The sequence below is a fragment of the Octopus sinensis genome, linkage group LG16 (assembly GCF_006345805.1).
Source record: "Octopus sinensis linkage group LG16, ASM634580v1, whole genome shotgun sequence".
In the NCBI taxonomy this organism is placed as follows: domain Eukaryota; kingdom Metazoa; phylum Mollusca; class Cephalopoda; order Octopoda; family Octopodidae; genus Octopus; species Octopus sinensis.
The window spans coordinates 8,897,242-8,925,241 of record NC_043012.1 but is presented as its reverse complement, the minus strand read 5'-3'; the positions used below and the strand labels follow the sequence as shown (position 1 = coordinate 8,925,241).

Genomic DNA, 28,000 nt, shown 5'->3' with positions numbered 1-28,000 from the left:
TTCAGGAAGCCCTGAAGATTTCTCTTGAATGAAACAGTTCTAGTCCTGTAGAAGCTCCTTCTATACATATATATATATATATATATATATATATATATATATAGAGAGAGAGAGAGAGAGAGAGAGAGAGAGAGAGAGTGAGAGAGAGAGAGTGAGGAACACACATACAAAAGCACATAACCACACGGGACGCTTAGCACACCCTCATTTACCCAGCGATCCATATATTTTTAATCAATGTAACAGAAGTAAACGAAAGTTATCCTTACACCAGATATCCTAACCACATAGTTTATCATAACTTGTTTCTAAACCAATTAATCTAGTAGATTAACCGCTATATTGGATTACTTTTCAGGCATAAAATAAAATTATCTTTAAATCTTCTCGTATTAGTTCTCTGAAGGAAATCTATTTGGTGTTGTCGTTGCTTGAAACAAATTTCTTACGAACTATTTTGTTCATCGCGGAAGGATTCCGTTTGCCACGTATTAAAAAGGTAAAAGCGCTGCTAGCACCGGCTTATTCAAATTTTGTTTCCCAGAGGAGACGGACGCATCTTGATTAAAGGTAAGGCCTTTTCTTCGTTTCATTACACCTTTTTTTTTTTTTTTAATTATATCTTTCGAACGGGAGACATATATTTTAATCACGTTAAACAGAGACATATTTAAGGAAATTCGAATTGGTGATTGGATTTGAAAGATCTGGACTTTAATTAATGAATTAATTAATGTTCGTTACTTTTATTAACCTCCCTTTTGGCAGTTCGTTTACTTTTGTTATCTTGATTTGTTTTTGTGCGTGTGTGTTGGAGTACATAGTTGTCCTAAAATGTATTCAGTTGTTCTCTCAATTATAAACAGGCAATTCATTTTCCGTGTTTCGTAAACATAGCAAAGATATTCATTCCAACATCGTTAGGGGATGAACGAAACTGAAACTTAAGTACTTCGTCCTCTTCTAAGAGCATAAAGTCGACTTCCACTGCTTTCCTGATGACCACTAATGTTGAAGGCTAGAGGTGTAATCGGTTCAATCGAACACTGTACATTACTGGAATGTACTTTATCAGCCCAGGAGCAACGAGTGGACCGAGTTAACTTTGGAATGATCCGAAGCGAACACGAGCCATAATTAAAGACTGCGATGCATGCAACCCATCACTTCCCACATTTGCGACTTTATCATTCTGTAATAATAATAATGATTCCTGCTGTTTTAAAGAGGAGAGACGTTCATTATATCGACCATGGGACTTGATGATAATGATGTTTATGCGTTGTCCCATTTATGCGATAGCAAAACTAAACGTTACAGATAAAACAGAAACAAAATTCATCGGGTGAGGAGACGTTGAGGTATTTGAAGATATACATCGAGTAAACTAAATCTCTTTAGAAGCACCCAATGGCAACTGCCCAGTCCCCATCTCAAATCTAAATAGCTTAGGTATACGACTTGCTTAATGTCTCTTCTCACTCTAAATGCAAGCAACATTTTAGTTTGTCTCTCTGTCTCTCTCTCTCCATCTACGTCCACGCCTTGTCCCAACAACTTGCCCTGACGTGTGTGTGTGTGTATGTATGTATACATTGATTGGGGTTTGTGTATAAATGATTCAAACGTCAACAACTGTCCGGACTTAATGTCCAACTTGCTGACAGTTCAACTTGACATCCATACGAGAGAAAAAAAAGAGTTAATCTATTCACGACAGTGTGTGATGATTAACGAGCTAACGAAGCCCATCCACTTACATGAGTGTATAATGTAATGCATATATGTATATAAAATACATGTAATGCACGTATGTATGTATATAAAATGTATGTAATGCATGTATCTATATATGCAATGTATGTGTATATAAAGTTTATAGTAAAGTATTTATCTAATATAGTTGGTTATTTTTCGTTTACACACTGTAGTAAAAAAAAAAAGCAAAATAAAGCAGAGATAATACTTTAATTTTTGTCAGTGAACAGGTCGCGGTCTTTAAGCGACGAAAAAATTTTGACAAATTAAACTTAAATGTTGAAGTGAATCGAACGGCTTTTGTGTGTTTCTTAAATGGCTTACAAACACCTTCCACGCTGCAATTGTTTTCGTTTCAGCACACGATCTCAGATCAAGTCACTTGCTATGCAAGTACATCTCCGTAATACTTTAATTCTTTCAAACGACACATTGTATACATTGTTTCTTATGATTTTCTTGTGTCTAGTTTCCACCCACTTTTGTTCACTGTTGTTGCACCGATCACATGTAACTATCACAAGCCGCTTAATAGCCTATTCTGGACGATCTTTGTTGTTAGTTTGTTGTTAGTTTCGTTCGAGAAAGGATCGGTACCCTCGCCCTCCGCAAACCGTCATAGTCTGATGTCATTAATGTTCCACTAAATTGTTGCCGAGTTGACGGCTGCGGCGTAAAAAGGTTTATGCATAGTGAAGGAATTCGGCACTTTTTCTTTCTAGGCTTCAGTGAAAGCGAAAGTGTTTACCTTGTTAGAAGTCGAGTGTTTTTATGGACGAAAAATGGCAATCATTTTGAATAAAAAATCCCTGCGCATATATCATGCGCCGCGAATTCCTGAGAGCCAAAGTTATGGAAGAAAGAATTGAACGTCGGTGTAGTGATAGGTAATGACAGAGGAAAGATGAGTGAGTGGAGTTCAAGCGAAAGATAGCCTGCTGGCTCTGAGGAGCAAGTCGCTATAGTAAAAGAAAAAAGTCAGATGTCTATGGGTTGGAACGTTGTTACTCGATTAAGCGCATTCCCAACCGGCGAAGCGTAACCATATTTTTGGTGAGGGGTGCATTATTTCTATAAAAGGCGCAGGCGTGGCTGTGTGGTAAGAACTCTGCTTCCCAACCACAAGGTTCCGGGATCACAACAATCTCGGACCGACTAGAGCCTTGTGGGTGCATTTGATAGACGGGAAGTGAAGGAAGCCCGTCGTGTGTGTGTGTTTGTCCCATGCCACCGCTTGACAACCGGTGTTGGTGTGTTTACATGTCCGTAACTTAGCGGCTCGGCAAATACGATCGATAAATTAAGTACCTAGCTTAAAAATAAAATAAGTACCGGTGTCTATTGGAATAAAATTTCTGAAGGCGGTTCCCCAGCTGTCCGCAACGAAATGCGCTATAAACTTAGTGGGTGGGGCGAATCGAAGCTGAGCGTGGGACAAAAAAAAAAACCCACTTCTAAGACCATTCAGTCGAATGACTCCCCCGCCCCCGCTTGTCTCTGTGTATGTTTTATTGTTTTTCAGAATTGTAATTTCCGTTGTTCGAAACACAGGGATAATTTGCTGGGGTTTTTTTCCAATTTGTATGGGGTCTAATCCGAAACTCCGTTGGGTTTTTCCCCACCCTTTTATTTTGTGATATATATATATATATACTTATATATATATATGTCCGACTACAATGTGTGTGCAGACACACACCTCAAAAACCAGTGATGATAATGCCTGCTATTTGAAGCTATCATAAGGGTACTAATTGCGTGACGCTTAAGCGTAAGGTGGGGACTCGTAATTTGTGTGTGTGTGTGTGTGCTTTTACGGTTGAAGGGGGCAAAATTAAGGAACCAATGCATACTTTGGTATGAGGTCTTCTAAGTTGCTTGCAAATAACCCTTCGGTGTGAAAGGTTTGAGTGCAATGAAGAGTAGAATTATCCTGTATAGGCGTTGTCGTGTGTTACAAATAAATAAAGATGAACCCTGGAGCACGCAACAATTCACAAATCTTTGGCTCTAGATTGTTTCAACTCACACTGCTGTAATATGATATGGCAAGAAGCAACCTATTCAAGAAATGAATATAACACATGGGCGGGTACTGTTGCCTCTGCCCCCAGGAGATTTACTTTTCAGTCATGGTCGAATGTACTACTGATGTTAAATGCAACGATGTTAAATTTCATAAAATTTCTCAAGGGTGAGAAGCCACTGATAAGTGATGACGAGAGAAGGAGGTGTCCAGTACATTTGACTTTTAGGAAAACCCTATTAGTGTTTATTTAGTAGAGTGGGGGAGATTCAAAATGCTGGTGAAGGCTGCTGTTAATGGGTGGCCCCGTATACATATGGTATGTGTGTGTGATGTATGTCGTCTGGTTCAAGACAAATTCCTGGTCCTTGTTTAACCAGTCGAGCCAAGAGTCTGGTTTGAGGATATCATCCTCCCTTCATCCCTCGTCTCAAAAGCCATTAAAATAACTCGTGTCGTGAGCTCTGGACCTTCCCCCCACGCCTCTCCTGACTTAGCAATAAAAAGTGTCTGAGACAGACTATCGTCTATTTTTAACTAGAACATGAAATCTGATAATGTTTGAATTTGTTTGACGTCTTTCCACGATTAATAAACTAAGAGTGGCGGGGTAGAGACAGTCGGTCTTCGATTGAACTAAAGAAACTATTTCAGTTGTTTTTTTGCTTTTTTATTTTTAAAATTCCTGATACTATCAATTGGTCGCAACTCCTGACAATTGTTCCTCCTTCTCTCCGTGACGAAGCGGGATTTGAACTCAGAACGCAGAGGAGCGGAGACAAAAAAAAATATGAACACACACACACACACACACACATTCCTAACTTTCTTTCCTCTTAAAAATATATATATATATATAGATAAAACGATCTCGTATAAGATATGAACATTCAGCTGCATCAGCCCTACTGCATCTGATATATCAGTACACCATTTCCCGTCTAATTTTTTTTTGGGGGGGGGGGGATCTTATCAAAGAACATTTATGTCTTAGATTTATTGAAATATGATGTACTTCGTGTGATGAGGTGGTGAGTAGTTTAAGTGTGGGCTTTAATACAATGATAGCCTTAGGTGGAGTAAGGCAGTGTTTCTCACTAAGGGCTTTGAGCCCGAGCCGTCTTAGCATTATAGGCCTGAGGGTAAATCAGTGCACTGGGAGCCTATAGTATTTATTTAATGATACTAAACCACAGCATACGTGGATCAGAACTGAGGCCCCTAACAGGGCCGTCTTAGTAATATTATAGAACCCCGTGAGTCCTTAGGTATTTATTGAGAACAAACTACAGCATACGTAGTTCAGTATAGGGCCCTTAGATCCGTAGGGCACCAGGGTAACTGCCCAATGTGACCTTATCTTAAGTCGGCTCTAGCTCCTAGCTAAACCCGTGAGGCCCCGGGCAACTGCTCTGTATGCACTGGCTGTGAGGATTGAAATGGGGGAAGACAAAATACCACGTTTAATAAAATTAGGATAGATTAACAGTCAACTTGTCCAGCAATACTATGCTGGAGAAAGTTTAAAGATACAAGCTATTTTGGTTTATTCATTTAATGAGGAGAACCGTTTATTAAACACCAGTTCGAGAACTACTGGATTAAGGTGTGGATATGATGGCGAGCTGGCAGAAACGTTAGCACGCCGGGCGAAATGCGTAGCCGTATTTCGTCTGCCGTTACGTTCTGAGTTCAAATCCCGCCGAGGTCGACTTTGCCTTTCATCCTTTCGGGGTCGATAAATTAAGTACCAGTTACGCACTGGGGTCGATGTAATCGACTCAATCCGTTAGTCTGTCCTTGTTTGTCCCCTCTATGTTTAGCCCCTTGTGGGTAGTAAAGAAACAGATATGATGAGGTATTTGGAGACAAGCGGTTAATCTAAAGTGGCCCTACTGCCTTAGGGTTGACGCAGTCTGACTTACTATCACAACCTGTAGCAAAGTGGAGAGAAACTCGTGATTAATGTTCAACATTTGTGATCTTAAAATCATAGTAGTGAAAGTGGTAGTAGGGTGGTTAGAGAACTTTCACATGACTGACAACACGTCGCTCGTGCCATTTGCCCTACAACGCTAATCAACTTGTTAAAATTCTTCTCTCTCTTTTTTTTTATAAACACTTCAGACATCTTACAATCGTTATTTCACGCTTTTGCATGTAATTATATTTTTCTTTTCACTCATAATTAGACAATTCATACGAGGTGTGATCTAAAAATATTCTAAAATACAAGTAGACGGTTTATTGTTGTTGTAACACGTATACAAACTATTACTGGTGCGTTAAACTTGTTTTCCTTTCTGTCAAATGCTTTCTTCTTACTCCATCTCCCCCTCTATAATTTTATGTCGTTCTAACCTCCCCCATTTTATTCTCTCCCTCCTTCTTCACTCTCCTCTCTCTCTCCCCATTTCATACACACTCAGTTTCTCCTCTCCTACCTTTATCGTCAGCTCCAAAATCTAGTAAACACCAGACATTATAGGTGTGTATATTACAGCTGTATTTGTGTATGTGTTTATATATAGAGAGAGAGAGACGCAGGAGTGGGTGTGTGGTAAGTCGCTTGCATACCAACCACATGATTCTGGGTTCAGTTCCACTGCATGGCACCTTGGGCAAGTGTCTTCTCCTATAGCCTCAGTCCGGCCAAATCCTATGTCACCTTGTTGTGATGATATGGTCATATCCATAACAAATGAAATGACAGGATATAAGTATACAAGAATAATTTCAGAAGCACTCTGCTGTCAGTTACCTTTCTTCCTAATTGTGCAGTATTTTGTTATGTTAATTAGATATTTGCAAACTCTTATGTGTGTATGTGTCTGTGTGTATTCCTTTAGCACTGAGATAATTCTATCAAATGTAATGCTTATTTATTCACATCATCATCATTTAACGTCCGTTGTCCATGCTGGCATGCGTTGGACAATTTGACCAGAGCTGGAAGGCTGCACCAGACTCCAGTCTGATATTTAGCATGGTTTCTATGGCTGGATGCCCTTCCCAATGCCAACCACTCCGAGAGCGTAATGGCCTGAACTCTTTGTATGACCACCCTCCCTGTACATAACTCCCTGTCCCCCTACATGGCCTTGCTTTTGCTTTTTGAGCCAATAAAAATTGAATTGAATTGAATTGAATTTTACGTGCTACTGACACCAGTATCTGCCATGACTGATTTCTACTTGGCTTGATGGGTCTTCCTCTCAAGCATGACATAATACCAAAGGTCTCGGTCATTGCTTCTGTGAGGCCCAACGCTCAAAGGAGGTTTTTCACATACCACCGGCATTGGCCACTTTGCCTCCATGAGGCCCAATGCTCAAAGGTGCTTTTTATATGCCAGTTATGTGACACCAAATCATGCGTTATCTTATAGCTTTAAGATTTTGGAGATGTGATGTGATTGTTTATTTTTAGAATGACATTGTAGGGCAGGTGTGAGAGGTCAGTTTGAGCATAAAACAGATAGAATAATTTGGTGTGATACATCTGGTTTAAATGCTAAAGGGTTATACATGTGTATATGTATACACACATGCACTTACATGTATAGAGATGTATGTCTGTACATACCTACACACGTATGCTACTTCCTCCTGTCTTCCTTCCCCTTGTATATCAAGAGATGCATACTCTCTTTTACTTGTTTCAGTCATTTGACTGCGGCCATGCTGGAGCACCGCCTTTAGTTGAGCAAATCGACCCCAAGGCTTATTCTTTGTAAGCCTAGTACTTATTCTATCGGTCTGTTTTGCCGAACTGCTAAGTTACGGGGACATAAACATACCACCATCGGTTGTCAAGCGATGTTGGGGGGACAAACACAATAACACACATATATGTATATATATATATATATATACGACGGGCTTCTTTCAGTGCACATTTCTTTTGCATGCACATAGATCCATATTAACACTACCACCAACATGCAAACACACACACACTACACATCCTGCCATCCATGACTACCACTGCTACCTACAACCATAGTACAAGACCACCAACATCAAGACCTGAATATCTTCAAACGAATATCATATAAAACTTGACAATTTAAAACTCCCTAATACTTTGGGAAACTTAAGTTTTGGGGGGGCGTGGAGATGGTGTATAATATATGTATATATATATATATATGTATATCTGTGTATATATTTAATCTTTGTTTACAGAAATATGGAGAGTATTAAACCACAATTGGAGAAATATGGGCAAGAACATCTTGTTAAGTTCTGGAATGAACTAAGCAAAGCTGAACAAAACAGCTATCTAGAAGAACTGAAGAAATTGAACTTGGAAGAAATCACAGGCTACTTTAAAAATGCCCAGGAAACTCTGAAAGCAGCCTGCAACAAGATTGATGATCTTCTACAGCCTCTGCCTTCAGATGTCTATGGGAGTTTTCAGAACTCATCACCAGAACAGTTAGCCAAATACTATGAAAAAGGTAAGAGGATTTTTTGGATGTTTCTTATAATTTCACAATCAAATTTTTCAGTGTTTTTCAGTTTGTATTAGCAGATTTCGTAGAGTTAAAAAAAAATTGTAATGCTTTGTGGGTGAAATTTGGCAGGGTGGGTTAGAAATTGTATGGAAGCCCATCACACAGAAAAACACTTAGATATATCATCTTTGTTTTAAACGTCCACTTTCCATGCTTGTATGAGTCAGATTGTTTATTGAAATTGATCATTAAGGTCAAGCGGTAAGGTAAATGATAGCTCCATTAGTCTATCTTGTCTCCACCCCCCTTACTTTGTGTGTGTTTAGTTAGTACCGGTAGGTACAGGTCTAGTCCTGGTTGGTACAGGACTGTCAATGTGTATGTAGCCAGTTGGTACAAAGTTGTGTGTCCTGTACATAAAGACAAGTTGAAGAAGTAACTCAACATATTTATTACATATATATATATATATATATAGGCGCAGGAGTGGCTGTGTGGTAAGTAGCTTGCTAACCAACCACATGGTTCCGGGTTCAGTCCCACTGCGTGGCATCTTGGGCAAGTGTCTTCTGCTATAGCCCCGGGCCGACCAATGCCTTGTGAGTGGATTTGGTAGACGGAAACTAAAAGAAGCCTGTCGTATATATGTCTATATGTGTATGTGTGTTTGTCCCCCTAGCATTGCTTGACAACCGATGCTGGTGTGTTTACGTCCCCGTCACGTAGCGGTTTGGCAAAAGAGACCGATAGAATAAGTACTGGACTTACAAAGAATAATTCCCGGGGTCGATTTGCTCGACTAAAGGCGGTGCTCCAGCATGGCCGCAGTCAAATGACTGAAACAAGTAAAAGAGTAAAAGAGTATACATAATTGCCAGTCAAACACCATTCTACTGACCATTCCTCTACACACATGTGAAGAGACACACAACTACACAAAAGACTGCCACTTCTGCTGCTGAATTATTCCTGCAACATCAAGCAGCACAAAGTTCGCTCACACATACACATATAAACAGCCAAAACCACACACACATACATGCTATTACACACGCACACAGACTTGCAAGTAGGCACATACCCACACATACCCTCTTCTCTCCTGTCTTAGAAAGAGCTTTTTCTTCACCCATTCCCTTCCAGTCATTTCAAAATGTAGCCACATGAATCGTTGGTGATTTTCTTCCTCCGTCTTCCCTTCTATTGGACTTTCCTCTGTTTCCGAAGAAGAGCATCTGCTCGAAACGTTAAACCATCTTTCTTTCCTTTCCTGAGCATCTGCTAATACTTTACATGTACCTATTTCTTTACTACCCACAAGGGGCTAAACACAGAGGGGACAAACAAGGACAGACAAACGGATTAAGTCAATAACATCGACCCCAGTGCATAACTGGTACTTAATTTATCGACCCCAAAAGGATGAAAGGCTAAGTCGACCTCGGGGGAATTTGAACTCTGAACGTAGCGGCAGACAAAATACGGCTACGCATTTCGCCCGGCGTGCTAACGTTTCTGCCAGCTCGCCACCTTTACATGTACCACACCCTCATGTTGTTTTTTTGTGTTTTTTCTTTTTGGATTTATCATACACACATGCACACACACACACACACACACACCACACACACATATATATACAGGTTTTACATTTAGATTAAACATTCATGTCTAGTTAGTAATCAGGAACTTTCTATTTGGTGGGGGGGGGAAGGAAGAGCAAATCAGATATAGGAAACACATACACACTCACTCTCACACTAATTCACTTGCTCTTGTGCTAACTCACTCACATACACTCACTCTCGCACACCCACCCACTCTAACACGCCCACCCACTCTCACTCGCACACCCACCTACTCTCACACGCCCACCCACTCTCGCACACCCACCCACTCTCGCTCAAACTTCTTGCACTCTCACACTCTTGCACACACACACACACACACATACTCTCTCTCTTACACACACTCGCATGCAAACAAACAAAAATGAATGCATTTGTGGTTATATATAATTTTGTGGATATAAATATGTGTATTATATATATATATATCTCACTTTTTATATATATATATATATAATATATATATATATATATATATCTCACTTTTTATATATATATATATCTCACTTTTTATATATATATATATCTCACTTTTTATATATATATATATCTCACTTTTTATATATATATATATATATCTCACTTTTTATATATATATATATATATATATTATATATATATATATATCTCACTTTTTATATATATATATATCTCACTTTTTATATATATATATATCTCACTTTTTATATATATATATATCTCACTTTTTATATATATATATATATATCTCACTTTTTATATAATATATATATATCTCACTTTTTAATATATATATATATATATATATATATATAATATATATCTCACTTTTTATATATACATATATAGAATATGGATACTTTAAATGTAGCAGTTATGTACAATAAAATTTACATACCTGTTTATACGAGTGTTCACTAGTATAGACTATAAATGCTATTATGTTTTTTATTTTTTATTTGTTTTTTTATTAAGATAATATACACTTATATCTATATTTACTCCTCCTTCCATGATAAAATTGTGCCTTATTGTTTTATTTATTGATATAGTTTACTACATACATTTGTATTTTTTTGTTGTCTTGTCATAATAGTTATATGTAATTATATATAGCCATCTTCCAAATTTAAAAAGTGTATATAGGTGTGTGTGTGTGTGTGTGTGTGTCCCTAACACTCCAATGAACTCCGTTGGTAAGATTGACCTTATTGGATTCATAATACTCTACACATCAATTAATTTAAGTATATATATATATATAGGTGTAGGAGTGGCTGTGTGGTAAGTAGCTTGCTTACCAACCATATGGTTCCAGGTTCAGTCCCACTGTGGCATCTTGGGTAAGTGTCTTCTACTATAGGCTCGGGTCGACCAAAGCTTTGTGAGTGGATTTGGTAGATGGAGACTGAAAGAAGCTCGTCGTGTATATGTATGTATGTATGTGTGTGTGTATATGTTTGTGTGTCTGTGTTTGTCCCTCCTTTCGCTTGACAACCGATGCTGGTGTGTTTGCGTCCCCGTAACTTAGCGGTTCGGTAAAAGAGACTGATAGAATAAGTATTAGGCTTACAAAGAATAAGTCCTGGGGTCAATTTGTTTGACTAAAGGCGGTGCTCCAGCATGGACACAGTCAAATGACTGAAACAAGTAAAAGAGTATATTATATATTGATTGAACTGTACAATATTATATATCTATTAAGGCCAATCTTACCAATATATATATGTGTGTGTTTGTGTACATGTTTATATACACGTATGTTGTTAAAGATCTACATAGTCTTGTTTAAATCCATCTGAACCGGCACACGTGTATGTATGTATACACGTGTATACACACCCATTATGTGTATAAGTATGTATGTTAGTTAGTTAGTTAGTTAATTTTTTGGCTCAAAAAGCAAAAAGCAAGGCCATGTAGGGGGACATGGAGTTATGTACAGGGTGGTGTTCATGTAAAGAGTTCAGGCCACTTGAGGTCAAGGGAGACTTTGAACAAAGCGGTCGTCGGCATCTTCACCATCTCGTCTGGCAGCTTGTTCCACGGATCCACAACCCGGATGTGTGTGTATATATGAGTATATGCATGTGTGTGTGTATAACTCTTTTGTTTTTTTCTGTAAAATCTTATTTCCCCTTCCTTCCTTCACCCCAATTATCTATACTGCTCTTAATTTATAAATATGTTTGTCCAAATGTAAAATTTAATTTCTCTGTCTGAAGAATTTCTAATTGGAAATTCCTTACATGTAAAACTCAATAATTGCTATAAGCAAATAAAACGTGTGTAATAGTGAATAAATAATACCAAGCTATGTACAGGGATGCTACCAGGAAGGTGAGGGTTGGCAACAAGTACAGTGAAGAATTCAAGGTACAAGCAGGGGGTTCGCCAAGGATTGGTGCTCAACCCCTCTTATTCATCATAGTCCTCCAGGCAATAACACTGGAATTCAAGAGAGAGTACCCCTGGGAGCTCCTCTAGGCTGATGACCTTGCTCTTATTGCTGAATCACTACCACAACTAGAGATGTTCCAGGTGTGGAAGCAAGGTCTAGAATCAAAGGGCCTTAAGAGTTAACCTAGCAAAAACCAAAGTCTTAATAAGTAGGAAGGCAGACAAATCACAAATCCCTTCAGGTAAATGGTCCTGCTTGAATTGTAGAAAAGGTGTAGGTAGAAACTCCATAAGATGCACCAAGTGGAAGCTTTGGGCACATAAAAGGTGCAGCAATATCAGAGGAAAGTTAACGGGGAAACTAACTTTTGTATGTGGAAGATGCACAGGTACAATAAATGCTGAAAATGTGCAGAAAATAGACTCCATCAACTGCCAGCTAGGCAAGCTTCCGTTACTTAGGTGACGAGGTTAGTAGTGGAGGTGGATGCTCCAAGTGTGTAGCTGTAAGAATAAGATTAGGCTGGGCAAAGTTCAGAGAGCTCCTACCTCTGCTGGCAACAAAGGGCCTCTCTGTTAAGGTGAAAGGCAGATTGTTTGATGACTTTGTGCAAACAGCTATGTTGCATAGCAGTGAAACATGGGCTGTGACAGCCGAGGACGTGTAGGCTTGAAAGAAATGAAGCCAGTATGCTTTGCTGGATGTGCAATGTCAGTGTGCATGTTTGACAGAGTGTAAGCATCTTGAGAGAAGAGTTAGCCACAAGAGGCATCAGATGTGGGGTGCAAGAGAGATGACTGTGCTGGTATGATCATGTGATGTGTATGAACGAGGATACCTGTGTAAAGTACCGGTCTCTAACTGTGGAGGGAACCTGTGGTAGGGGTAGACCCAGGAAGATATGGGATGAGGTGGTGAAGCATGACCTTCAAACTTAGAGCCTCACAGAAGCAGTGACTGGTGACCGAGACCTTTGGTGATGTGCCACGCTTGAGAGGGCCTGTCAAGCCAAGTGCACCTGTGCTGGTGGCACGTAAAGAACACCTTTTGAGCATTGGGCCTTACGGAGGCAAAGTGGCTGAGTTCCTTTTGAGCATTGGGCCTCACGGAGGCAAAGTGGCCAAGTTCCTTTAAATGTTGGGCCTCACAGAAGCAATGACCAAGACCCTTGGCTTATGTTGTACTTGAGAAGAAGACACATCAAGCTGAGCAAAATTACAGTCATGGCAGATACCGGTGTCCTTCAAATTGGCACCTGTGCCAGTGACACATTATTGCACCCATTACACTCTCAGAGTAATTGGCAATAGGAAGGGCATCCAATCATAGAAAACCATGCCAAATCAGACTAGAGTCTGATGCAGCCTTCCAGTGTGCCAGCTCAGTCAAACCATTCCAACTCATGCCAGCATGGACAACAGACGTAAGATGATGATGATGATAAATTTTCCAACTTCTTCTTTTGTTATACAATAACTCTGCAAATATTTCCAGAATTTTCTGTGTACTTTGCATCTATACTACATCAACGACAGCACTAACTACACACTGGATTGTAATAATGGAATACGCAAATGTGCTTCAAAAAGAAACAGCTGAAATTTTACCCTACCTACATAATACATAACACACACACACAACAGGCTTCTTTCAGTTTCCATCTACCAAATCCACTCACAAGATTTTGCCAGCATAAAGTTTTAGTAAACATTTGTCCAAGGTACTGTGCTCTGGGACTGAACTCAGAACTACATGATTTGGAAGCAACCCTCTTAACCATATACATACTCCTTCTATAAACATCAGAGATGAGATGAATGTCACCAAAACACCTGTCATTGAAATCAATGTAGTTTATGGTTTCAGCTTATATTGATTAGTTTTACATGTTTCTAGGGTAATATGATGTTATTGAATGGACAGTGCTCAGAGGTGCATGCGTGGCTCTGTGGTAAGAAGCTTGCTTTTCAACCACATGATTTTGGGTTCAGTCACACTGCATGGCACCTTGGGCAAGTGTTTTTTTACTATAGCTTCAAGCTGATCAAAACTTTGTAAGTGGATTAGGTAGATAGAAACTGAAAGAACCCCACGTGTGTGTTTCCCATCACCACTTGACAACTAGTGTTGGTGTGTTTACATCCCTGTAACTCAGCTGATTGGTAAAAGAAGAATAGAATAAATACCAGATTTAAAAAGGATACTGGGGTTGATTTGTTTGGCTAAAAATTCTTTGGCTGCAGTCTGATGGCTGAAACAAGTAAAAAGATTATAAAAAATTATATATTTGATGTGGTTGTTGCAGCAGGTGCATGGTCGAGGGATCGCAGGTTCTAATCTCAGACCGGGCGATGTGTGTGTTTATGAGCGAAACACCTAAGCTCCACGTGGCTCCAGCTGAAGGTAATGGCAATCTTCTGCTGACTCTTTCGCCACAACTTTCTCTCACTCTTTCCTCCTGCATCTTGCAGCTCACCTGCGACGGACTGGCATCCCGTCCAGGTGGGGAACCTATACGCCAAGGAAACCAGAAAACTGGCCCTTATGAGCCAGGCATGGCTCAAGAAGGAACAAATAAACTATGGATCTGTGATGAAGATTCAGACTCTCACCTAGGTATCGCACAATAGAAACAATTCACTGTTGTAAACTGTCGCAACACTATCAAACTGACTTGTGTTTCAGTAGTTTGCAGGTGTGAGTTTAACACCACCTATAGACAGAGCATGGAGACGGATAAACTTACCCAAGTCACCTTGTTCCATCAATACTACAATGGAACCAATAATTTTATTATGTGACTTGATAAAGTCTACCTTGAACTCGTAATCAAAGCTATAATTGAAATCTATTGAATATTTGTACTCTGTACACACATATACACTTACACCAGCTGTTATATGAAGCAAGATTAACCAATTGAAATATTCAATATCTGATATTTGATTTAGAATGACACACGATAGGAGCCATGCTACCACCACCATCACTCTGAGAAAGTAATCTGTTATGAAGAGAAAAAAACCAAAGTCCAGTATTTGTGATTGTTTTGTCTATATTTAGTTTGGCTTATGTAAAAATATCTCTAAAGCATTCTCTTTTACTCTCTTTTATTTCTTTGTCATTTGACTGTGGCCATGCTGGAGCACCGCCTTTAGTCGAGCAAATCGACCCTAGGACTTATTCTTTGTAAGCCTAGTACTTATTCTATCGGTCTTTTTTGCCGAACTGCTAAGTTACGGGGACGTAAACACACCAGCATCGGTTGTTAAGTGATGTTGGGGGTACAAACACAGACACACAAACATACATGCACACATACATATATATATACATATATATACGACGGGCTTCTTTCAGTTTCCGTCTACCAAATCCACTCACAAGGCTTTGGTCGAACCGAGGCTATAGTAGAAGACACTTGCCCAAAGTGCCACGCAGTGGGACTGAACCCAGAACCATGTGGTTCGTAAGCAAGCTACTTACCACACAACCATTCCTACTCCTACCATTGATGGTATTCATAAAAAGAAGATAAAAAAACTACTTCAGTATTGTGTAAATCAGGTGACTTAAATTTCCCCCTGGCTAGGAAGACAGTCTCTCATATGTAACTTTCTCAGATCATTGGGTAATCTAGTCTAGACAGTTATGGGAACGTGAAATATTCCTGTCTTATTTGCAGTTTATTTAGATTCATTATCTCCCAGCTGGTTCTACAAACCCTTGTCCATTCAGCTGTTTCCGCCCCTGTGAAACATCACAATACAAAAGCAACTTAGATTTATCTTGAAAACTTTATACTCATAACATACGATATAAATGTCTCAAGAAATGGGCATTCTGTAGAAACATCTAATAGGCGCAGGAGTGGCTGTGTGGTAATTAGCTTGCTAACCAACCACATGGTTGCAGGTTCAATCCCACTGCGTGGCATCTTGGGCAAGTGTCTTCTGCTATAGCCCCGGACCGACCAATGCCTTGTGAGTGGATTTGGTAGACGGAAACTGAAAGAAGCCTGTCGTATATATGTATATATATATATATGTTTGTGTGTGTTTGTGTTTGTCCCCCTAGCATTGCTTGACAACCGATGCTGGTGTGTTTACGTCCCCGTCACTTAGTGGTTCGGCAAAAGAGACCAATAGAATAAGTCCCGGGGTTGATTTGATCGACTAAAGGCGGTGCTCTCGCATGGCCGCAGTCAAATGACTGAAACAAGTAAAAGAGTAAAAGAGGTACCTTTGTATGCTGATAAAGGATCTTCAACAATTATAGCATTTGTCATGACTATTCTTTTTATTATTATTATCAGTGTGGTGAGCTGGCATGATAGTCAGGATGCTTTGCTGTATTTGTTCTGGCTTTTCCTGGTCTGTGATCAAATCTCACTGGAGTTAACTGCTTTTCATCCTTCGAAGTTTTGCTATCTAACCCACCCGCCCCACCTAAAATTGTGAGCTTTGTGCTTGAATTAGAAACCATTGTTGTTGAGTGATGGATTGGCAAAATCCTTAGTGTCAGGTAAATTCCCTTTCAGTATTTGTTTCAGGCCTTTATATTCTGAATTCAAATGCCATCAAAATCAATCTTTACCTTTCATCCTTTGTGGGTCAATAAAGTACCTGTTAAATATTGAGGTTACTAGAATTAGATGTTACTATAGAGCTCTATAGAGGGCAGATGAGCACGGTTCGACCATACAAAACCCACTTTTTTCTTGATCATTTTCTTATCAAAATACAGTTTTTCTGAAGCCTTCTGGATATGAACTATCTTCTCATCTAATTTTGATCAAAATCCGACACTTACATATCATGCCAGGGTCCCTCAATCATCCTTCTATTTCCACCCATTCATAAAATTTGTCTTTTTTTTAAAATCTTTTAACAGTTGAATGGTAGCCCTTGTTCTAGTTCAATGCACTTGAGCACTATAACTCCATCTGTTTTTGAAAATGATAGGCGTAGGAGTGGCTGTGTGGTAAGTAGCTTGTTTACCAACCACATGGTTCCGGGTTCAGTCTCACTGCGTGGCACCTTGGACAAGTGTCTTCTACTATAGCCTTGGGCCGACCAAAAGCCCGTCGTATATATATATATATGCGTGTGTGTTTGTGTGCCTGTGTTTGTCCCCCTAGCATTGCTTGACAACTGATGCTGGTGTGTTTATGTCCCCGTTACTTAGCGGTTCGGCAAAAGAGACCGATAGAATAAGTACTGGGCTCACAAAAGAATAAGTCCCGGGGTCGTGTTGCTCGATTAAAAAAGGCGGTGCTCCAGCATGGCCGCAGTCAAATGACTGAAACAAGTAAAAGAGAGAGTAAAGAGAGTTATGAAGAGTTTATTTTTCTTTATATATAGAAATCTATTTTATGAAAGAAATAAAAAAGGAACAGAAGTACTCTAAATGTCATGTTATTTTCTCTTTCTGTGAAATATTTGATAAATTTATTGTAGGATTAAAATTGATTGCTGAGAACAAATTGTGTGTGCTGTTGCTGGCTGGTGGTCAAGGGACAAGACTTGGTGTGAAATATCCAAAAGGAATGTATAATGTTGGATTGCCATCTGGAAAGACTCTTTACCAATTACAAGCAGAACGCATTCTTAAACTACAAAAATTAGCTGGCAACAACTGCAGCATCCCATGGTCAGTGCTTCGATATTAATGTTTTTGTTTGTTATTTTCATTTTTGCTTTTTGTTTAATGGTAAAATTATGTATAACCCTTTAGCATTGAAACCAGATAGATCCTGCCTCTCACACCTATCCTACAATGTCATTCTAAAAATAAACAATTGCATCATCATCAGAATCTTGAAATTACAAGAGAAGGCACAAATATTCATTCACATCGTTTTGAAGTAATATATATTTAGCAGAGTAATCATCATCATCATCATCATCATCGTTTAGCGTCCGCTTTCCATGCTAGCATGGGTTGGACGGTTCAACTGGGGTCTGGGAAGCCAGAGGCTGTGCCAGGTCCAGTCTGATCTGGCAATGTTTCTACGGCTGGATGCCCTTCCTAACGCCAACTACTCCGTGAGTGTAGTGGGTGAGTTTATGTGCCACTGGCACAGGTGCCAGACGAGGCTGGCAACGGCCATGATCGAATAATGCTTTTTAACGTGCCACTGGCACGAGGCCAGTCGGGGCGGTGCTGGCAACGGCATCTGAATGCTAAAGGATTATTAACTCTTTAGCATTTAATCTGGCCTTATCTGGGCCAAATATTCTAAGAATATCATATCATTGATATCTTGAAACAACAAGGTAATCCTTGATTAATCCAAAACAATGTGAATAAATGTTATATTTGACAGAGTAATCTGAATGCTTAAAAGTTAATGTGAAGTTCAGTGAGGCATGACATAAAGAACAAACAGCAGCTTATGTTAAATTTGAATAGCTGTAGCTTGGCCAGAGCCATGGAGAGGGCTGGTTTTACTTTGATATGGCTTAAACTCATTTCCTTGCAGTTGCAAATTAACTTCATTGAACTGTGTGAATATATCTGCCATATAATCAATGTCATGCTTAATGTTTCTTGCTTCATCGTAAAGAACAGAGTAAAGGTCTTGCAAGAATTCAACAACCGTTTCAAAAAGGGAATAGAAACTCTCAGGCAATTTCCATTTGATGGACATCAAACTTTTGTCTGCAACAACAAATACTCTTTTACTTGTTTCAGTCATTTGACTGTGGCCATGCTGGAGCACCGCCTTTAGTCGAGCAAATCGACCCCAGTACTTATTCTTTATAAGCCTGGTACTTATTCTATCGGTCTCTTTTGCCGAACCACTAAGTTACGGGGACGCAAACACACCAGCATCAGTTGTCAAGCGATGTTTGGGGAACAAACACGGACACACAAACACACACACACACATATATATACATATATATACGACAGGCTTTCAGTTTCCGTCTACCAAATCCACTCACAAGGCTTTGGTCGGCCCAAGGTGCCATGCAGTGGGACTGAACCTGGAACCATGTGGTTGGTAGTTCATAATCTTTATCATTCTCAGGACAGATCCACAGAAATGGTGGGGAATTGTGAGCATGTGTCTTGATTTTTTATTTACCATTGTGATAGCAGTGCTCATTCATTTACTAAATCTACCACTTAAGTTATTTGCAACTGGATGTTACCTGTAGATCATAGGGTGTGATGTAAACATGCTAAGTATAACTGTTTCCATAAACTCATGCATCTGTGATGACAACTCTTTTAGCAAATAATAGCTCTTGAACCAAACATTTATCTTTGATAGAGCAAACAAACAAGAAACATACTTTTATTGCTTAGCAAAGGAGACTAATCTAATCGTAAGCTAAGTTTGGTTGTTCTCAATATGTTGCACAATTTACCTTCATTGTTAAATTCCACATTTTGAAACATTTGTAATATGCATTTTTTAGAGAAAAAAAATTTTGTATTTTCCACTTCTTCATTTTAATTTTCTCAATTAATATTCTGGAAAAGAAAAACACAAATGAGAAATTCGGTGGCACGTAAAAAGCACCATCCGATCGTGGCCGTTTGCTAGCCTCATCTGGCACGTAAAATGCACCCACTACACTCATGGAGTGGTTGGCGTTAGGAAGGGCATCCAGCCGTAGAAACATTGTCAGATCAGACTGGGCCTGGTGCAGCCTTCTGGCTTCCCAGACCCCAGTTGAACCGTCCAACCCATGCCAGCAGAGAAAGCGGACGCTAAACGATGATGATGATGATGATGATGAATAATAGCTCTTCGAAAACTTTTTTAGTGAGCCCCAGTTTGAACTGTACTATGATAATACGTCCTGCACCAATTCTAAAAAAAAAATTATTATAGTAATTTATATTTAAAATAGTTGTTATTTCAACAAGTGTATGAGTCTGTTGGGTCAGGCCTAACTTATGTATAAAGACAAATTCTGATTAATATTATATTCATAGGCATAGGAGCGACTGTGTGGTAAGTAGCTTGCTTACGAACCACATGTTTCCAGGTTCAGTCCCACTGTGTGGCACCTTGGGCAAGTGTCTTTTGCTATAGCCTCGGGTCGACCAAAGCCTTGTGAGTGGATTTGGTAGACAGAAACTGAAAGAAGCTCGTCATATATGTATATATGTGTGTCTGTGTTTGTCCCCTACACACACACACACACACACTGCTTGACACCAGTTGGTGTTGATGTGTTTATGTCCCTGTAACTTAGCAGTTCAGCAAAAGTGAACGATAGAATAAGTACCAGGCTTAAAAAAAGAGGTACTGGGGTCGATACATTCAATTATAAATTCTTTAAGGCAGTGCCCCAGCATGGCCACAGTCTAACAACTGAAACAAGTAAAAGACAAAGGATATATATATATATATATTCTCTTACTCTTTACTCTTTTACTTGTTTCAGTCATTTGACTGCGGCCATGCTGGAGCACCGCCTTTAGTCTAGCAAATCGACCCCGAGACTTATTCTTTGTAAGCCCAGTACTTATTCTATCGGTCTCTTTTGCCGAACCGCTAAGTGACGGGGACATAAACACACCAGCATCGGTTGTCAAGCAATGCTAGGGGGACAAACACAGACACACAAACACGCATACATATATATATATATATATATACACACACTTATATATATATACATATATATGACAGGCTTCTTTCAGTTTCCGTCTACCAAATCCACTCACAAGGCATTGGTCGGCCCGGGGCTATAGCAGAAGACACTTGCCCAAGATGCCACGCAGTGGGACTGAACCCACAACCATGTGGTTGGTTAGCAAGCTACTTACCACACAGCCACTCCTACGCCTATATATATATATATATACTTTTCATTTCATTGTTGTTTTTTTTCTCATGACCATCTTGGTTAATAAACTTAAGGAATTTTTTTTTTATTTTTGTTCTGTTCTTGCTTGAAGTTACTTTTCTTAAAACAACATTTTTCACATCTGATTTTGTGCATTATTTTCTAAAATTGAATGCACCATTGAAAAATAGAGGTGGAGAGCATTGCCATTCGTTGCCCCAATTTTCTTCAATGTCCCACTAAATTTTTCCACTGTTGTGTGTGTGTGTGTGCAGGGAGGGGCGTTACTGCCCATTTTGGGGACCACTGCTCTAACCTCTCTTCACCTGATACAAAGCCATCTCCCTCAATACTATTTCGCACTCAGTTAAAAAAGGATCTGGTTACTTGCTAACCTCACTGCTACTGGTTCTGCATATAAAGAACTCTGTAAAGTGGTTGGCATTATGAAGAGCATCCAACTGTAGAAACCTTGCCAAAACAGACAGTGCTTGGCACAGCCTTCCAACTCGCCAGCTCCTGTCAAACATGGAAACAGACATTAGATGATGATGATAACAATGAAATTCCACCCAAGTATAATATGACCATTGGTTACCAATTCTTAACCTTTGTTCTTCCACAGGTACATCATGACCAGTGACCACACGAAAGAAAGCACAGAACTGTTCTTTGAGAAACATGGCTATTTTGGTCTGAAGAAGGAGAATGTTGTGATCTTTCAGCAGTTCTTGCTTCCATGTTTGACATTTGGTGGCAAAATAATCAACAATGCTAAAAACGGTTTAGCAATGGCACCAGGTAACATGCTTATCTCTCTCTCTCTCTCTCTCTACTGCCCAGGCAACATATCTTTCTGTATACATATACCCATTATACCCCTCTCTCCATCTCTCTCTCTGTAGATACAAGATAGTATACACTTCTCTCTCTCTCTCCCCTCTCTCAGGACTTCCTTTCATGGTTAGCCTAGGTTTTTCTGACAAGGTCTAATGAGACTAAAACATCCAAATTTATCTCCACACTCACTTTCAATTGTTTTCTATATTCAATTTTAATTTAGATTTTCGATAAGAATTAATCATATACCTATATATTATATACAACAACCCTGTGTGTGTGTGTGTTTGTGTGTGTGTGCATATAAACTTGATATTAACTTACTCTTCAGTCTCTGACCGAATTTGGGACTTGCTCTTGAGAAGTTCTAATTATTAATTCTTACCTGTATTCACCTGATGAAAATTGTTTTTTTTTTGCATGATGTAATACTTCTATTCATCAATGAAAAATATGCATGAAACAGCTGTAGTGAACCATAATCCATCTATTGTTTTATATATATATATGCACACACATGCACACACACACACACACATATATATATTTGTTTTACTTCCTCTTCCAGATGGTAATGGTGGACTGTACAAGGCCCTCAGAGAACATGGGGTATTACAAAACATGAAATCCAGGGGCATACAATATATACATGCATACTGTGTGGACAATATATTAGTGAAGATGGCTGACCCTATATTTATGGCTTATTGTGTTGACAAAAAGGCTGATTGTGGAGCCAAGGTAATCCTTATTTTCTCTTTTCCATTCATTGAATAGAACCACTCCTCATTCTATTCACTGTTCAGTTCTTCCTGCTATAATAGGAAAAAAAACTTTATATGTGTGAGGTATCTATCTTCTCATCCAACATCAGTAAGTACCAGTGATATGCTCAGGTGCATAGATGCAAGCACAAAAAAGCTACGCGTTTGCATTATGTTATATATACAATAATAATAAAGGACGTTTTTTTATACATACATACTTACAAACCAAGGACGTTATATAGACCTCCTTGACTCAAGTTAGAGAAGGGGTCCGTATTATACACAAGGTTTAGGTTTTTCAGAGGTACAGGCCCCTAAAAATCCCCTGCGTATTATACTCAAGGGATTATACTTCAGGATTTACGGTATTCAGATTACTCTGTCAAATGTACTGCTTATTTATTCACATTGTTTTGGATTAATCATGCATTATCAAATAGCTTTGAGATTTTGATGACTGTTTATTTTTAGAATGACATTGTAGGGTAGGTATGAGAGGCCAGATCTGACCAGTTTGAACATAAGACTGGGAGAATATTTGGACCTGATATGACCAGTTTAAACACTAAAGGATTAATCCATGCTAGTATGGGAAAATGGATATAACGGTCAGCATGGTTGCCTTCCAAGCAGTCGATCCGGGTTTGACTCCCGGCCGACACGGGCGATAGCTTTTTAGGTGCAGGAGTGGCTGTGTGGTAAGTTGCTTGCTTACCAACCATGTGGTTCTGGTTCAGTCCCACTGTGTGGCACCTTGGGCAAGTGTCTTCTACTATAGCCTCGGGCCGACCAAAGCCTTGTGAGTGGATTTGGTAGACGGAAACTGAAAGAAGCCTGTTGTATATATGTATGTGTGTGTGTGTGTGTATATATATATATATGTGTGTGTGTATATGTTTGTCCCCCCAATATCGCTTGACAACCAATGGTGGTGTGTTTGTGTCCCCATAACTTAGCAGTTCGGCAAAAGAGACCGATAGAATAAGTACTAGGCTTACAAAGAATAAGTCCTGGGTTCGATTTGCTCGACTAAAGGCGTTGCTCCAGCACGGCCGCAGTCAAATGACTGAAACAAGTAAAAAGAGTTAAGAGTATAAAAATAAACTTATATTGGAAATAAGCCATTTTTATGAAGAGAGAAATTTGAATGTTGTGAAAAGCAACTAAAAAAGGTTGGCGTCAGGAAGGGGCCGTAGCCATTGAAGGTTGTCAAAATGTTTCGTTCAACCCATACCAGCATGGAAAAGCAAAGAGAAAAACGATGCTGACAGCTTGTCTATCAAGTCCACATGAAAAGACTGATTAACTAGTGACATCCGGTAGCACCAAGATACCGATGTCAAAATATATTGCGGCAACACCATCCCCACCCCCCGCCACTACTCATAACTAAAACATTCTCTAAGATTACAAATACTTGACCTCACAGTCTCCGATGACCTTCCTTCCATAGCCACTACACCTCTGTAACATTACCAAAGTTTCTTAAAATAAAATTAAAAAAAGTTTCTCTCAAACATTTTGTCCAAACAACTTCAAATGTTGAATGTCGGTTCTTTACACAGACATAACCATGTGCAGATCTGGTGTAAATAAACTGCACATTCCTGCACGGCTGTTGCAAATGATGCATTAATGTCAGTGCATGACCTTGAGACAGCCTGTAAAACACACACACACACACACTTTTGACTTCCGTCTCTTTCTCTGATCTCTGCAAACATCACACACAAATAAATCTCTGTATACACAAACCAGTTACACCGATACATATGTACACATTTATTCATACATGTATATATCTACACACACACACACAATCTTCCTTTCTATTTCTTTCTCTGATAATACACCTGTGTATGTGTATGTGTGTATATATATATACACACACACACACAGGCCTCATGCATACACATACCTATACACATTATCTCATGCAAAAAAAAACCCCACCTCTGTTATTCACAAATACCACATACACATTTACATATGCATACACAAATAATATACACCTTCTTTCTCTTAATTTGCTTCTTTGATATACACAAACGTATCCCTGTATCATTTTCACCATCAAATGTTAAGAATGTAATGAAGATTACATAGGTCAAACAAAGCTTACTCTAAGAAATAGACAGACCATTCACCAACACCAAATATGAGACCCAAGTACTAGACAAATTCCAGTGAGTGGACACATAGACATATGTGCCAAAAATAATTCCCCTCCCCACAAATTCCAGGTCTTTCCACTCTACCTATGTTCGGTGAATAACACAAATGAAGCACGGATAATGAAAGAGAATACAAAAGTACAAATCCAGACTTAACAAACTTTATACAAATATAAACAATTCACACACAAAACTCATTCTGCCACTTAACATGAGGAACCTACACAGCTAACAACCTAAACTTTAACCACTTGACTACAGGTAAATGACTCTTGTCTACTCTCCCAGCAGACAGATTAAATTTGGAGTGCCTTGATTGTAACTAAACATGTTCACTCAACCATGCTGGCCTTCATTTTAGGCACAAAGCATACTGCCAGGTGACACACATGGATGTAATGGGGAAACATACAGAAAGTTCTAAACTTAATCACGTTCATTTTCTACAAACACTTTACAGTAAACATTCAAAGCATTGATTGTTTAGTACAACCACTAAACTTGTACAGTCAACCGTGTCAGCCTTAACTTCAGGCGCTAAACATTGTTACGTTAGTATTACATGTATGTCATGTAATACTAACACATGGCTGTAGCAGAGAACCCACAAAAATTTTTTGAACCAATCCTGTGACTGTCCTCTGCCAATCAAACCCTATTCAAAACATATACTAATTTGAATCATGAACTCCCTATAGAAAAAATAAAAGCTGTGACAGAAGCAATGGCTTTCTATTTCAAATTTTTGAAAATCAGTGAAACCTGTGAAATCAGTTAAATCTTTAAATATTTTTCCTATATACATACATATATATATATATATATATTTTACTTGTTTCAGTCATTTGACTGTGGTCATGCTGGAGCACCACCTTTAGTCAAGCAAATCACCCCAGGTCTTTGTAAGCCTTATTCTATTGGACTCTTTTGCCGAACTGCTAAGTTACGGGGATGTAAACACACCAGCATTGGATGTCAAGTGATGTTGGGGGGACAAACACAGACACACAAACACACACACATATATATATACATATATATGATAGGCTTCTTTCGGTTTCCATCTACCAAATCCATTCACAAGGCTTTGGTTGCCCCAAGGCTATAGTAGAAGACACTTGACCAAGGTGCCACACAGTGGGACTGCACCCAGAACCATGTGGTTGGTAAGCAAGCTACTTACCACACAGCCACTCCTGCACCTATACATACACATGCACACACAGAAGCTTCTTTCAGTTTCTGTCTACCAAATTCACTCGCAAGGCTTTGGTTTTCTCAGGTTGACACTGGCCCACAGTGCCAAACAGTGGGATTGAACCTGTAGACGACACGGTTGGGAATCAAGCCTCATTTATTCATTCATCCATATGCATACTTCTACACACCTTTCTCTTCCTCTCTCTCTCTAACATCCAGAAACACCACACACAGATATATACATAATGATCGCTTATCACCTCCACACACACACACACACACTTGCCACTCTGTGACAGCCCCCACCCTAAATGATAAATATAAAATAAAGAGATAAACTGTGCAAACATTTCTCCATAAAATATTGACTCTTGACCTCTAAAATGGGCAGAGTGACACAGGAAGAAGGTGGAGAGAGATAAATACAGAATAAAGGAAAAAGAAATTTCTTGTTTTATGTTAAATGTTTGCTTGAAACAATTTGTTTATCTTCTTTATTTTAAAGGTCGTGAAGAAGGCTTTTCCTACTGAACCAGTGGGTGTCGTCTGTAAAGTTGATGGAAAATTCCAAGTTGTGGAATATAGTGAAATAACAACATCGACAGCGGAGAAACAGGACAAAAATGGACAACTGCTCTTCAATGCCGGAAATATTTGTAATCATTTCTTTACTTTAGGTTTTCTGGATGCTGTTTGTAAGTAAGTTGACTTCTATCTCCTTATATAATGAAGGTCATTCTTTATAATAATAATAATAATAATATAATAATAATAATAAACATTGTGTACAGTACTCAGGTGCACTACAACTCATCGAAAATGTATATATAATCAGGTGTAGTTTCGACGGATTTCGGAAAGCATGAGGGCCTTAAAGGATGCAGTGTCATGGCAGTCAACAACTGATGCAGGCAGTTTATTCCATGCTTCAGCAACTCTGAGTGTGAAGAAATGTTTCCGAAAGTCATGGGAGCTGTGTTGTTTTCTGACTTTAATATAACTTCTTTGAAAAAGAGTGGTAATCAGTTTTATTTTGACCAATGGGATTAACAAAGAATCTTGCCTCTCGCATTATATAAACATTTCTTATGGCACCAACAGACAAAATGGAAAAGGCGTTGCACCGGAGAAAGCCAAGGGAAATGCACTGGAACAGCCACTCTGACTCACGGGACTCGTACTTGCGGACAGCAATCTCTGTCCCGTTAGGGGTGAGCAGGGATGATTATGCCAGATCTGACTGGGCTTGATGAAGCCTTCCAGCTTCACAGACCCCAGTTGAACTGTCCAACCCATGCTAGCATGGAAAGCGGACGCTAAATGATGATGATGATAGTATAAATTAATGAAATCCTAAAAAATACTTCTTACAGGTGTATCATGTTTAGTATATCAATATTAGTATTAATATTTTTAAAGTTCATTATAACTTCTGACGAGGCCTATGGTTCTTTTAACATATAAGTATTATATTTTTTTTAAATGCCTACAGCCTTAGTATGTTTACATCTATAGGCAATGAAAATTAAATTTACTTTTGACCATAGGCTGAAACAGCTGTAAGAAGTATTTTTTAGGATTTCATTAATTTATACTGTGACTTTTAAAATGTGTATTTGTATTATTATCTTATCTATTGATTTATATATTTTGTAAGCTTTTGATGTTCTCATTTGTAAAATGAATAAATAATCCAACATTATAATATCCGAAAGTTGATGAACAAACCAAATTTGTTTTCTCCATTTTCTTATTTGTATTATATATATATATACACACTTACACACTTATAGGAAGTGTAGATTAGTGGATCCATGTGTATGTAGCCATTGGGTTTGATGTGTATATAAATGGAATTGGTTACTTGTTGCTCTAGGATTGGCCAAATGATGTGGAGGTCTTATGAGACTGCAATAAGGTTGAAAATTAACACTGTTCATCATTGTTTCAATCTA

The 28,000-nt window shown here is 38.9% G+C and overlaps 1 protein-coding gene across 1 annotated transcript in view; it reads left to right on the top strand.

Annotated features, from left to right (window-relative positions):
* Positions 1 to 204: 204 nt before the first annotated feature.
* LOC115220552 (UDP-N-acetylhexosamine pyrophosphorylase) overlaps positions 205 to 28,000 on the top strand; it is a 36,691-nt gene continuing 8,895 nt past the window's right edge. Inside the window, exons 1-6 of the mRNA XM_029790697.2 lie at positions 205 to 570; positions 7,972 to 8,246; positions 17,711 to 17,903; positions 21,690 to 21,865; positions 22,473 to 22,645; positions 26,551 to 26,744. Coding sequence (XP_029646557.1) covers positions 7,976 to 8,246; positions 17,711 to 17,903; positions 21,690 to 21,865; positions 22,473 to 22,645; positions 26,551 to 26,744 — 1,007 coding nt within the window. The 5' untranslated portion in view covers positions 205 to 570; positions 7,972 to 7,975. The remainder of the gene's footprint in view (positions 571 to 7,971; positions 8,247 to 17,710; positions 17,904 to 21,689; positions 21,866 to 22,472; positions 22,646 to 26,550; positions 26,745 to 28,000) is intronic.